General features: G+C 46.1%; 2 protein-coding genes across 3 annotated transcripts in view; one reads left to right on the forward strand and one right to left on the reverse strand.

Annotated features, from left to right (window-relative positions):
- LOC105279013 (beta-1 adrenergic receptor) overlaps window positions 1–14921 on the forward strand; it is a 164485-nt gene that overhangs the window by 98923 nt on the left and 50641 nt on the right. The window lies entirely within an intron of this gene.
- On the reverse strand, window positions 8825–13562 carry LOC105279012. The gene is made up of 2 exons (XM_026972480.1): window positions 11390–13562; window positions 8825–11233 (listed from the first exon to the last, which is right to left on the reverse strand). Exons 1-2 carry the CDS (start codon window positions 11854–11856, stop codon window positions 11230–11232), a joined length of 471 nt encoding a protein of 156 aa, XP_026828281.1. The 5' UTR covers window positions 11857–13562; the 3' UTR covers window positions 8825–11229.

Genomic DNA, 14921 nt, shown 5'->3' on the forward strand with positions numbered 1-14921 from the left:
ACCAAATAAATATATATATAATAAAATATTTACAATATTTGTATTATTACAAATACTTCCGACGAGCCGGATCACGTCGACGTTGGGGGAATAAACTTACACTGTCACAGAGTATTCAATTTTATAAATTAGGAAGCGCGACGTGTCTGCTTAAAGAAACAATAGTTCCGTTTGACGACAACTCATAGGAACCATGACGGTCTCAAATACCTCATACACGCCGCGCGAGCGCATCCGACGATATACTTGAAATCGTACGACGTGTATTAAATGTCGTCCCGCTTCTGCATGCGGTGACGCTTTTCGATGGTGTTCCACAGTGTCCTGCGATTATTGTTTGCAGAAGATTTCCAATCGACCGCTTCCGAAACACGAGGCAAGGCAGGAAACTTTAGACCGGCTGATCCGATCTCAGGGTCATCTTGCATATCGGGTTCCTGTCGAATCTCGTTCCGGACCAGCAGGCGTCTCGGTATTACTCCGTTATATTTATGGTTAATGGAAACTCGCCGAGATTATTACTGCCAAGAGTTACGTGCCGAGAGCCGAGTACTGCCGTTTCGGACATGGCTTTCTATGAATAGCTTCTACGAGCCGACCGCGCCGCTCGTACCGAAAAATAGCGCATCACCGCTGGAGGTTTGACATTTTTTAATTCTCCAGTGGAGGCGCGGGATGAGCTATTCTTGCACCGCAAGAATATAATTATCGCACACACATCTGTCGTCATCGGGAAACGCATCGGCCGATGATGGATGGAATCTATGACGAGTGTGATAATTTGACCGTGCTAATTTGATCAATAGTCAGCAACTGCGTACAGAGTGGTATTCAAATTTCTCTTGCTTTCCCCGAATATTGTTTGACTCATACGTACACTGAAAAAAAATCTGGTTGCATTAATTAGAAATCTGGTAGGTTCAACCAGTTTGTCTGTTGGAAAATGGACGAATCAGAATTCTTTTAGGAATTACCAGATGAGCATGATTAATTCCTTCCTGTTAAATTTACCAGATTTTCTTGATAATAATACTAAATGTATTTAGTTAAATTAACATGACTGTTTAGTGAAAAGAAACGTTTTTCTGTTTCATTACCGTGAGTTTTCTTGGATTGCTGTAAATGAAATATCATGTTGATATTTATACAGGATGTCCCGTAATAATCGCCTAACCTCTCGCATGCCAATAGAACAGATGTGAGATGAACAGAAAAGTCCCATATCATTTTGCGATATTCGCAATAATAATCGAAATATTGCATATTAAAGTCAAGCGAATCCAGAGCGCGCGGAGGCAAGTGCCGAGCCGCTCGAGGTGTAGGATTATTATTGCGAATATCGCAAAATGGTACGGGACTTTTCTGTTCATCTCGATCTGCTCTATTGGCATACGAGAGGTTAGGCGATTATTACGGGACACCCTGTATAAACAAATATAAGAAGAGAACACGTTTTTTCATCCGCCATCACTTCACAGCCATTCCACTAACTAATTTCATTTCACTAGAGGAGGAAAACGTGCCGTCCGTGCCGATCCGTTTCCCGAACATGCAACACGCACGACACGAAACAATAGAATGCTGCTGGAGTGCCCTGCGATTAACCAGAATTCTGATTGCATCTTCGTTTGTTCTTATGTCTAGTGTAATATAACTAGAAGTTTTATAGATCCAACTGGAAAATACTAACCAAATTCTTATAGTACAGTCTATCAAACGTTCTAGTTATAAAATATCCAGTCCTATCGCGATAACTAGAAATTCTTGGTTAGTTTAACCAAAATGGATTCTATCAGATACGTCTTGTTGATACAATCAAATCATTTTTCTCAGTGTAGTAAGAGTCGCGAAGTTATGTCGACTCCTTCGGGAACTAACGTGTCTGATAAATGAAGTCTTGAATTACAGCGTAATATCCCGTCGGAAATATAGTCTCAATTAGTCGAATGTGCCACGGGCACGTGAGGTGGCCGGTTATGACGTGAAACTTATGTCCGCGCGGCGTACGTAGCTTCGTCGTATTCTGCGCGAGCACCTTTCTAATGAGGGCGTGCTTTTTACATGAATGGCTCCTATAAAAGTGACAAATCCGCGTGTGGCACCGCGAAAACTTTCTCCGTTGGCCCGCCGCCCTGGCCGATACCCAAATATACCTACTTCATTTACGAGAGAGGATACGCTCTTCGTGCTTGGCGTGCTCTGTGTGCGAATTCCGGCCTTCGTCCCCCTCCCCCCCCCCCGGAATATAATAGATAAATGTCTATTCCCGGGCTTGTGCCGACGACGGAGATACTAGAGACCCTATAATGGCTATAATAAGAGTCTTGCCAAGGCGATCTGGGCAAAATCCTGCGAGAGAGAGGGATACATTGGGTGCTTCCCAATTGCTTACGCATCTTAACACAAAAGCATTTTATTGGCTATGTATTATCTAAAACATCTTACAAGATAATATATAGCCAATAAAATGCTTTTGTGTTAAGATGCGTAAGCAATTGGGAAGCACCCAATGTATCCCTCTCTCTCTCGCAGGATTTTGCCCAGATCGCTTTATGGCAAGACTCTTATTATAGGGTCTCTAGGAGATACGCTTTACGTTTTAAATGCGGCCCGTTTAGATATGCGCAATATCTGCGACTGGCGCGCGATTTGTCTCCGGCGGCGGCGGCGGCGTGCGGAAAAAGAGCCGGGATTGAATGGATATATAGCCGGCTTTCTCGCCGAACCCGGTGCATCTATCTGAGAGGACCAGAACGACGTGGGAGAGGGTGAGGGTGAGAGCGACGCAACGCGGACGAGGTGGTGCGATCGAAAACTTTCCGGACCCTCCGCGACGTTGTCGAGGAACCGACGGAACTGGAGAAGAAAGCAGCGAGTAGAGTTTTCGGCTGTGCACCCCGTATAGACTACCCTTCTCCCCTTAAGATCCGCATCGGAAAATCTGTATCCAATACTTTTGACTTGCCTGACGACTCTCTCGGTTCCTCCAGACCCCTCGCGTCCCTCGCGGGCACCAGAACGAAACAGAGCCATACGTGCAATCCTCTTCTCTCTCCTCCTGAGGGGAAGAGAACGTTGGGATGTAAATTGAGATGTAATCTCGGTGGTCCAGATTTATAAGGATTTATAATCCAGGAGGGTAGCTCCACTTTAAGTTTAATGTTTACGGTAAACTTCATATAAATCCTGGACTTAATCGAGTCTCGCTCCGAGCGCGTTGCGCAATCACGGAAAGAAGCGCAGACGAGCCAAGAAAAAGCCGGAGGTCGCTTATCGACTCTGCAGCATCCCGCTGTCCCGCGAAGAAATATGCTCTCGCGAGGCGACGCGCCGCGGAGATTTCGGAGCGTGCGTTTTTTGTGCATCTAGTCGGCCGAGATTTTTTGTAGATTACGGTCACGTTCCCTCGGATGCTCCCCTTTTCTCGTTCTTCCCCTCTGGCGAGCGTGTCGCGCGCGCGGCTGGTATCGCGAAATGAGAAATGTCGCGCGTGATGACGCCCCTGTGTTTTCCCCGATACGAAATACGAGCGCGAAATGACTCACGGAGGAGAAACGTTTCGCTGCCGCCACCAACAGCACGCTCGCGACAATGAAATTAACGCGCCGCGTGTGACGTTCCTCCGTTCCGAAATCCAAGATTAGCGCGCGGAGAAAAAGAATCGCATTCCCGATCCGGAAGAATTCGCGGCGCACGTTAAAAATATGTGTTCGCGTACCCTTCTGCAACTGACAAGCACGTTTTTGCACTCTCGCTACTTTTGGACGGGCGAACATCGCTCAGGAAAATCTACGAAATTCTACGCCACGAGAACCGTTATTATAAATAATCATTTACGTTTTTCTCGGCCGACGTGGGAATAATGATCGCGTAATTTCCTCTTCGTAACGAGGCGAGAACATTTTTTCTTATTACTGCCACTGCAGGCATGAATCGCGGCCCTCGTCGCCAATATCCTCTGGTAATGCCATTGTCAATACACCGCGACACATCGTGAAAATGTCGAGTCGCGAGAATCGATGTAGACATCGAGCGAGAGCGCCCCAGGCGCTTTTTGCATGTCCTACTGTCAGCATCAGGAAATTCAATTCGCGAAATTCATCCGTCGCGCGCGAGACGAAGTCGGGGGTCGAACGGAAATTCTTACAATTCCCATTGGCATGAGGGGTCGAGGGGGTTGAGTCTGAGGGGCGGAGGCGCCAAAGCGGCGGATTTGAAAAATCTGTTTTCGCCAACGTGCAGGTGACGCCGGGGCTCCATTCTCCCGGCCTCGGAAGACGTCCTTTCTCGAGCCGAGTGAAAAATCGCCATAGGAAAATCCTCGGGGGATCACCGAGACGTCCGGGACTTCTTGCAACCGACGGAGACGACGACGACGACATGAATCCGTAATATTTACGACGTCAGCGTTCTCGCCGTGAATATATGAACTCGTCAGCGTATTTACGCGCCATAATCAAGCGAAAGTATCACGCGACGCGACCGACTCTTCTTCTTCTATCGACTCGCCTCTTAATTAATCAGTCTAGATGAAAAATTGCGGAAAGACCAGTGTCTTGCGGGAAAAATAAACTCGGAAAAATTCACCGAGAGAACTCGAAGCACTTTCTTTCTTTTAGACAAAATAATAAAACACAGAAATTTCATTTGACAAAACATTCGATCCAGCACTGGCATGACCCATTTGACAACAACATCGTTGATGCTGTTAGCCTTATCCCGTTCCACGGCTCAACGATTTATCTTTCATCTCATCATGCGACCGCACAGCCTCCATTCAGCTCGCACGCACGCACACTTGGAGCTCCCTTTTTTCCGAGCCGCTTTTAATCACTCCGCTCCGATCTCTGATATTCGATATGACTTTCGTACGTAAGCAAATATTTGATCGGCTCTAGTCTCGGCGAGGCTCGTCTTTGTCTGCGGAGTAATTCCCGCGGAATTATACCGTGCGGAGAGAATCGACTTTCCGTGATTAGGCTTATGCCAACAGTCGCTTGCGGAGGGCTTCGCGGTCGGTCACTGCTGATTTTCGCGAGTAAGCTCGAAAGCGCGCGAGAACGCAATAATTATTTCAGACTTTCTCTCCCTCTCTCTCTCTCTCATCGGCGAGCACTCTCAGTAATGAGAGACGTTTCCCAACAGGCAGCCGTACGTCGGCCTCGCTTCCTCTCGCGCGTCCGGGACCGTTCGGTCAGCGTTTTTACGCGAGCTGGGTCAACCAGGGCAGAAATTGTCCGACTGTGCGTTTCTCGATATCCCAACCGCTTCATATTAACATCTCGTTACGATCTTATCCCTGGTATCCTATTTTGCACCCCGCACGAATATACTTGGAGATTTAAAAATTTTAGCTAAACGACGGATTTAAAGGATTATATTCTCCTGCTTATTCCTGATTTTAATTTCGGCGCCACTGTTGATGAACCAAATGCAATCTCGGCCGTGCCAGTACCGGCCCTTTCATGATCGTTCTTCCATTCTTTCATCCCCCTTGTATACGTCTTTCTGCTTGATCCTCCAGCCATTTCTCCCTCCTGCCTCCCTCACACTTTTGCTCCCCTACATCCGTGTTCTGCTCGATGGCAGCTTGAAAACAGGTTTTGTCACTTGGCGCAAACGCTGCGTTCGCTCCATTCGCAAGAGAGAGAGGGATAAATAGAGGCAGACAGAGAGAGCTACACGAACGGCTCGCAGATTAAACGACACGTTAAGCGCGATAGGCACAAATGGACGCAGTCGTGTCCCATCGTCGTGCGTGTTTGCGCGTACACACGTACGTACAATCGAATCGGATGACGACGCGTGCACGAGAGGATCGCGAGGGCACTCCGCGCGTTTTCTCGGCGAGGCCGTCTCTGCGGAGCTTCGTAAATCTGAGCGTGGCAATCTCGTCGCGTCGTTGAAAATCCGCATCGCGATACTTCTCGTCGATAGCCGATCCCGAGCGTAGGAGGCTGCGCTGCGTTTAGATCGCAGCGGGCTATTTGTTACGCGCGCGCGTATATACGTACGCACGTACGTACGAAAGCATCCCGGTTAATCCGTGTGGTTGTAACATTATTATCCTTGGCGTGCGTCGTTCTTTGCACGAGAGGACAGTAAATTACGTGGACCGTTAACTGGAATAGTGGTATCCGCAGTATAAAATTTTATGCGCTCCCCCTCCCCACCTGATCTTTATAGAACCGTAACGAATATCACAATACCGCGGCTCGGATTTGATACGCGAGGCCATACTGCGAGAATTACGCTCGTCGACAAACAACGGCTTCATCGTTATTTGGACGTCGTCGGGAACGACGTCCGAGTCGGACATAAATTAAAATTACCGAAAAGAAAACAAATATCCAGAGCAGCCACCGCGTCGCTACGTCGGACGTTTCGTCCCGGTACTTTCATCAACGTTACCTTTTATACGTCATTTATCTCGCGGTCCTAATCTGCATTTTTATTGCTGTATGCATTTCCACCGTGTGGGAGCTCTTAAACCGCACTCCGCAGTTCTTATAGCAAACGTATCACTCTCTCTCACCTCGCTGCACTTTGATAAAAATGCCTCGTAAAATATACCGTGTTACTTTTAACCGCGCTCTTCGTTAGACATCGTTATAATGATGCGAGCTACGCTTGCAGACATAATGTTCGTGCGCGCGGGCGCGCACGTAGACCGAAATGGTGCACGTACATTCGGAACTAAGGGCAGGCTGGAGGATCCTTAAAGTAAATGCTCGCGGGGTCGAGAACTTACGGCTTGTTGTTAAGTAAGTTGGAGTCGGTGGCTCGTGTTGTTCCTCGGCGGTTTCCTCGGCGTAGCGTCGAGCGGAGCGCGAAAATGCGTTTGCGGGGATCTACCGCGCAGCGAGGGACCTGCCGCGTTAAGAGAATTGGACGTTAATGATCGCGGGGGAAGTAACCGTTTCCCGTGTTTGCCGCATAATTGCTGCCGTTGCAATCGTTGTAACCGACGGCGGGCGGCGCGCGGGCGAAGGGAAATGCATACATATGCAGTCCCGGCCGGGGGCGCGTAAGGGTGGCGTTACGGTCCCGAGGGGGATGGACCGGCAGTCGTGGAACGTTCCGGGCGCACGAATTATGGGGGACATTTGCGCGGCAGTTATCGTTTTCGGGTTATTAAACCATTTATCTAACGTCCGTAGACCGGAGCTCCTTTAAATTCTCGGCCAACTCGGTAATCCTCCCCGCGTGTACCAGCGTGTACTCGTCCCCCGTCTCTCATCGTCGTCGACTCGCGCGCGCCGCTCTCTCGTACCGAGAGATCACTTCCGTTTATCTTGGCGCCGTGCATTTCGCTATGTGCCTTGCTGCCTTCGATACGATTCGAGAAAAACGTTCGGTACACAGGATTCCGGAATAAACGGCGAGACGCGCGCGGAGACGTGAGGCTCAAACAATGCGAGGGAACGCAGCTTGCGCATATCTCCAGTAAGAGTCAACTGCCTGCAGCGATTTATGGACGTGTACAATTTCCCGTCTGCTCGTCGCTCGGCGTAAACGCATGCTGCCGCGTGCATTCCGCGTAAAAACTGTTGTTGCGCGGAAATTAGCTGGTAATTAACATTAAGCAGTCTGGACTATGTATTGCGACTTTCTCGAGTCTCTCTTCTCCTCTTTCTTTCTCCTGTTGACTTGCTCCGAAAATATTCCTGAATAAAGCTCTCAGCACTCCGGCTTCATTGACCGCGGAGAAATAACAGCGTGCCACGTAAGATCGCGGTTACCACGGCAGTAGCCCTATTTTTCGGCAATAAATCCATCGCCGTCGCGGCCAACGTGCCTCTCGCGCCGGTACTTACACGTTTCGGCCTTCCGAAGCTGCGAAGACGGGCGATATATTAAGACAGACGCGAGCGAGCGGCCGCGCGCGGGACCGAGCCGAATAAAGTCGGAACTTTCCGCGCGTTAATCTCGCATGCGTTGCCCCGGTCGGCGTTTCTTGTTGCTTCAGCCGGCGCCCCGACTCGCCCGGGGGTATTTGACGTTAATGATTATAAAGTAACCGGCGGCCTCCGCACTCATCGGCTAATTGCTCCGTTTTAAATGCCCCGGTGGCGTATGTCCGGCCGATATCCGTCGCGAAGCGGGGAGGAGGGAAGTCGATGCGAGTCCACGCACGACGCGCGGATCCAGGCCGCGCAAGCAAGATTTACGAGCCGAATCGAATGCGGCCGAGACGGCGAACGGAGAGGCCGTGCTGCTGCTTTTTGTACGACTCATCACCGTCATATCTCTGACCACGCGTTATTTTTATTGTAGCTTTTAGCGTTGTCGGCGTTCTTATACTGGGTGGTCGTTATAAAAGTCGTAGCCATTTTTTTTAGACACTGTCAATAGTGTAGGAAAGATCAAGGATGTGGTATCTATTCTTCTGTTTCGGTCACATCTTCAATATGTTTAATCACTTGTTGGTAAATGGTAGAGTCTCCTCTAAAGTGCGGTCAACGATTGTTAAATAACTAGTTAAACATCTCTGTACCGCAATTCTGGTCAATAAAAGACGGTTTGCCTTTGATGGAATTTAATTCTTATTCATTGCTTGCCGTTGCGCGTCTTGTCTGAAACGCTCGTACGAAACGACGCACACAGCTGCGTGCGCGTAACTACGTGAAACTCGCGGTTGATGTATTTTTATTTCCTGCATTGCTTAATATAACGTTGACGATAACGTGGAGGAACGAATTTTTTTTAATGGAGGAGAGAGAGAGAGAGAGAGAGAGAGAGAGAGGAACGTGACGAAACGACTCGATTGAGAGACTCTTCTCTCTGATTCCACTTCTGATTTGTAAATTGATTGAGGAACACGTACGTAGATAAACACTTTATTGGAGAATAATACAAAGGTATCAGGATGACTCGCGACAAAGTATCTTGCAACGGGTGGCTCACGAGTGATTCGTTAGTGATCCGCGACAGATACTCGACGCGGATTAAAATGGAATGGTTGTTCATTCGTCAAATGCAACTTTAATTCCATATCCACTTTTGGACTATTTGGCTGTATTCGGACAAAAAAAGTTCTCGCAAACTTAATTGCACTTCATACGGTACATTGGTGTTGATATTCAAAGAGTCCGCTATTTCGCTACGCGACTCACTTATCTCGATATTTAAAATATCGGCTATTGCTTGAGTTTCCACTTTTCGCAGCCTTGCGACCGGTATTTTTTTGTTACTCGGCTTCACCTGACGCGGCCGGGTCCGCGGCTGTCAAGTCGCTAATTTATTAAAATATAATAAGACGATATATGTACTGGGCGCCAACTGATTTTTATAAAACCAGTAAAATTAATAAGGTCTCAGGGGGTGGATAATTGGGAGGACCCTTTTTATATAATATTGACTATCGGAACAATACTATACTCTACATAATATAGACGATCGACAAGATATGATTGAGAAATAAATAAAAACGTTAGATGAAACTTCCAATACTATATAATATAAATTTGCTTTAGGCAGAATTGTACAAGTTTAGAGTACTCGCAATTCGCGACGGGAGGTCTCTTACTCTGTCAGCCTTTAGTGGGTATATTATTTTGCAGTCTCAACTGTAACCGTCTACGGATGATAGTATTTTATCAAACGGCGATCCGGCTTCTCGGGAGTTGACTCCTGGATCCTGTTAACGTTAGATAAGCACAGCCATCACAAGAGTGCCACACGGTGATCCTGCTCCTTCGAGCATAGACCGGGTACGGTGCCGTCGGTCATTTGCGCATGCGTTCCTTGCCATCGATGGATCGATGTCAATCGATATTTGATGCTGACAGTCGATATAATTGGGCATACGCCCCTGGTCATCGTCCATCCTCGTCCGTTCTATGGGTGGAAACACACCTCGCTGTTCTCTCTTCGCTCCCGTCCACATCGGTCGCCTTCTCACTGCGTCTCCTTCGTCCACAATTCGGTGACCAGCATTGAGAGAACCTCCCGTTTGTCGAAATATGAGCAGTACAAGGTTTATAGTGCAACAATTCAATAATATAATACAATAATTTAACAATTCATACAACAGTTTCAAAAATCAATGATAACTTTCAATAATTTCAAGAATTTCAATGACATATTAATAGTGTATAGAAAAAATAGAACCACATATAAACACGAACATTTACCAAATAAATATATATATAATAAAATATTTACAATATTTGTATTATTACAAATACTTCCGACGAGCCGGATCACGTCGACGTTGGGGGAATAAACTTACACTGTCACACCCTAGACCAAAGCTTTTGATTACATCACGGCCTAACACTATAAGGCTTACCATTGTCGTATCCGAAACAACGAATATTACTATATTATCTTTAGTTTCGTTATCTAAAGTAATATTTAAGCGCACCTGTCCTAGCACTCGCAACGGAGAATTATTAATACCACTATAATTTCCCGGTGGTTCATCAATTCTATCACTTCTCGCGGAACGAAACATTCTTTTATAAAGCTAACTTATTATTACCTGTGTCCATTAATGTCTTTAATCTAATTGTCTCTTTGTTACCGAAACAGTCAATCTCGTAATCGACATATCTGAAGAACGTTCCCTCGTCCTCCGCACCGCTGGTGATGGCGCAAACCTGATCCTCCTCTGCTTTGTCCGCTACCTCAGTGATGACTGCAACCTGCGATGATGGCGTCACCTTCGTTGAGCAATCCTTGGACTTGTGGCCCGTCTCGCCACTTTTGAAGCACGCTCCTTTTTCACGTTTTGGCTGTTGGCACTCGGTAGCCAGATGTCCCAGCTTGTTGCAGTTGTAACAACGAAAACTCTTAATTTTCTTCTCGTCGTTGATCGTCTGTTTCTCGTCCTTCTTTCCGCTATCTTTGAACGAATCGGCCGGCTTGGCGTCGTGTCTTACTGCCGTGGATCACGTTTCGTATTGTTCCTCGCGTTGAGCTTCAACTTTCTCGAACGCTTTTAACATATCTTCTTTCGTGGAAAACTCTTTCATTCTTGCCAAATCTTGCAAGTCGCTTGGAATACCATCAATTAGGTAATTGACCATGTCTTTCTCGTCGATTGGAACTTCCTCCGCCAGCACCACCTTGTCGTAGAAATAGTCAGCGAAATTTTCCGATGTCTCCCATTTTCTTGCTTCAAATGTCTTCCTTAACATTTTCCGGAAGCCGTCCATTATTTCATCAAGGCTCATGGTAATCGTATCCTCTGCTTGAAACCAACTTTTCGCCTTCCCCTTCAATTTATTGCCGACAAGCAGTTTGGCGCGATCATCGTCGAGGTGATAGGCCACACACAGCTGCCAGATCTGCTGTTCCCATTTTCTGAACGTACCAGCACCTCCGTCAAAGAATGCCACCAATTCCAACATGAAACTGATATTCTCCTTCTTAAAAGTCTGGAAACCGTCTGGTTCGTTGTAGCTCTTCTTTTTCTCGTCTGGCGATATCCAACTCTCTTCTTAAACACGCATTTTCACGTCGTTCGAACTCGACCTCGAGCTGCATGTTACGATATCGACGCGCTAATTCGTTAACATCCGGATCGTTAGCGCCTTGGTGAAATGCCGACGACCTTCGCTCGACATTTCCCGCGCGATTGCTGCTGCCGTGCGCTAACCTTGTCATGTCGTCTTCTGTGTCGCTTCTGTTCCCTCCAGACACACCTGATGCTTCACCTTCATCCGGAACGATATCCTGAGCGATCTCGACGGTTTCGGCACGCACAATTCTGTCGATCCATCCTCTATTAGGATCATTATGGTCCAAACGATCGATGAGATCTTTCTTTGTCCCGCTGGTCGGCAGCCCTCGCCTCTGTAACTCGGCCTTGAGCTGAGGTATCGTGATTTTCTTCAGATTGTTCTCCATTGTCTTGTTACTTCCGTGAGGAACTCGTGACAACCTTAATTGAATTCTCTTGCAAGACAACGGCACTCACTTCTTCGCGCACATAATCTATCGTCAGGGCGTCTACCGGTACTCGGACCGAATGAATTTCCGATAGTTTCTTCAGTGCACCGACTAGTCACTTGTGTAAGAGGCGAAAAATAACTAGGAGACTGCCTTAGATTTGAACTCGAACTCTCCGGGATCCCTGGTTCACACGCCTAGGTCTTAGGCTGTACGGCCAATACTCCTACTGTTGTGACCAACTTGTTTTCATTCTGATCCTCTATACGACCTGTCAGTCTCGACTATCTTTCCAGATCTTACACTTGTGTGCGTATGGGCGAATCCCACTTCTGATACTTTAAGGTATACTTCAGGAGAAACAAGAGGGTTTACTGAATAACTGCGCGGTTTAATCTTTCTTGCAACGTGTACAACGTATTGCCGCTCTAACCGCTCGACGTGTTCTGACGCGCCGCGACCCCCGCGCTACTCGCGACATCCGCTATGTACTATCGCTTATCTCAAGAGCGCGAACTATGATTTACATTTACCTTACACACTTCTGATTTGTAAATTGATTGAGGAACACGTACGTAGATAAATACTTTATTGGAGAATAATACAAAGGTATCAGGATGACTGACTCGCGACAAAGTATCTTGCAACGGGTGGCTCACGAGTGATTCGTTAGTGATTCGCGAATGAGTGCCCATGTTCGGACACGTTGCTTTTATACGCTTGCAAACAAAGAATCGTCGCCACGATGGACCACCCTGTGACCGTATCGTCATCTGATCACAGGAACGCCGCAAAATAAACCATCGCTCGCTTAGAGCTATCAACTCGCATGCTGATAGGCCGTCGAGACAGCTCGGCCTGATAAATTATAAAATCGGACATGTTTATCCTACAAACGTGCACAGTATTTAATTTCCACGTGATGATACATACAGCGATTATTAAACTCATGCGACAAGATATCACGTACGTGCTTTTGTCACGTCGAAGAAGCGCATGTCTATGGGTTCGCAATTAAATAGCCTATGTATTTACATAGGCGAGGCTGCAGCCTCGCTCGAGTCACGTACGGAGTGGTAAAGCGTGCTATTACGAGCTTAAAGTCGCGATAACTCTCCCGATGCTTCTTCTGTTCGCGCGAAATAAGGGTACTTATTTATCTCGACGAGCACTCTCATCTGGTTTCGCGTTCGCTTTATTTCCACCTCGCGTGACGACGTATCTCTGCTCTATCCGCGTTTTTTTAAGCCGTCGTCGTGCGGTTATGGTGGACACAACCGGTTCGAGTAATGATGTGTTAAGCAAACTCGCAGCGAATTGCGAGTTTTATATCGATCGACTGGTACGGTACGATATTGCTGACATTTATTGATCAGGACGGTATTACTGGCATTTATTGATACGATTTATTAAAATGATCGTAATTTGATATTTAAAATAAAAGATAAAGAATAATAAAAGAATTAGGAATAATAAAAAGAAACATAAAGTTACGCGTATTTACACACGTGATGCAAGAATTTCTAAAATAGCAGAGAGCTACAACACACATAAATGTTACGTAATCTTACGTAATCTATGCGACTCCGTGACCATGTGCTTATAGTGGTCCGTGATCACATCACTTCGTGATCACGTGCTTATAGTGGTCTGAAATATTATGACAGTTTGATTAGGTTGTAATCTCAAACGATATTCTAATGAGAATGATATTTGTATGACTAAATGGTTCAATTTCGTCATCTGTAGCATGCATTTAAGAAATAACGCTGTCACAACTCTCGACCGAGTTAATTTATCTCTTTTTCCCTGTTATTACTGTGACAGTGTAAGTTTATTCCCCCAACGTCGACGTGATCCGGCTCGTCGGAAGTATTTGTAATAATACAAATATTGTAAATATTTTATTATATATATATTTATTTGGTAAATGTTCGTGTTTATATGTGGTTATATTTTTTCTATATACTATTAATATGTCATTGAAATGCTTGAAATTATTGAAAGTTATCATTGATTTTTGAAACTGTTGTATGAATTGTTAAATTATTGTATTATATTATTGAATTGTTGCACTATAAACCTTGTACTGCTCATATTTCGACAAACGGGAGGTTCTCTCAATGCTGGTCACCGAATTGTGGACGAAGGAGACGCAGTGAGAAGGCGACCGATGTGGACGGGAGCGAAGAGAGAACAGCGAGGTGTGTTTCCACCCATAGAACGGACGAGGATGGACGATGACCAGGGGCGTATGCCCAATTATATCGACTGTCAGCATCAAATATCGATTGACATCGATCCATCGATGGCAAGGAACGCATGCGCAAATGACCGACGGCACCGTACCCGGTCTATGCTCGAAGGAGCAGGATCACCGTGTGGCACTCTTGTGATGGCTGTGCTTGTCTAAAGTTAACAGGAGGATCCAGGAGTCAACTCCCGAGAAGCCGGATCGCCGTTTCATAAAATACTATCATCCGTAGACGGTTACAGTTGAGACTGCAAAATAATATACCCACTAAAGGCTGACAGAGTAAGAGACCTCCCGTCGCGAATTGCGAGTACTCTAAACTTGTACAATTCTGCCTAAAGCAAATTTATATTATATAGTATTGGAAGTTTCATCTAACGTTTTTATTTATTTCTCAATCATATCTTGTCGATCGTCTATATTATGTAGAGTATAGTATTGTTCCGATAGTCAATATTATATAAAAAGGGTCCTCCCAATTATCCACCCCCTGAGACCTTATTAATTTTACTGGTTTTATAAAAATCAGTTGGCGCCCAGTACATATATCGTCTTATTATATTTTAATAAATTAGCGACCTGACAGCCGCGGACCCGGCCGCGTCAGGTGAAGCCGAGTAACAAAAAAATACCGGTCGCATTACAAGTACAAAAATATTATTTTTAAATATTGAGAACAATAATTTGTCACCGATGCAATATCGTGAATCTTCCTTTCATTTCATTAGGACCGCGAGTTTGTCAGTGTCAAAGAGGATGCCAAAGAATT

Source organism: Ooceraea biroi, chromosome 9, assembly GCF_003672135.1.
Source record: "Ooceraea biroi isolate clonal line C1 chromosome 9, Obir_v5.4, whole genome shotgun sequence".
Classification (NCBI taxonomy): Eukaryota; Metazoa; Arthropoda; class Insecta; order Hymenoptera; family Formicidae; genus Ooceraea; species Ooceraea biroi.

Excerpts from the sequence above, each read along its gene's own strand:
- LOC105279012 (XM_026972480.1), bottom strand. The coding sequence starts at position 11,856 with ATGGAGAACAATCTGAAGAAAATCACGATACCTCAGCTCAAGGCCGAG.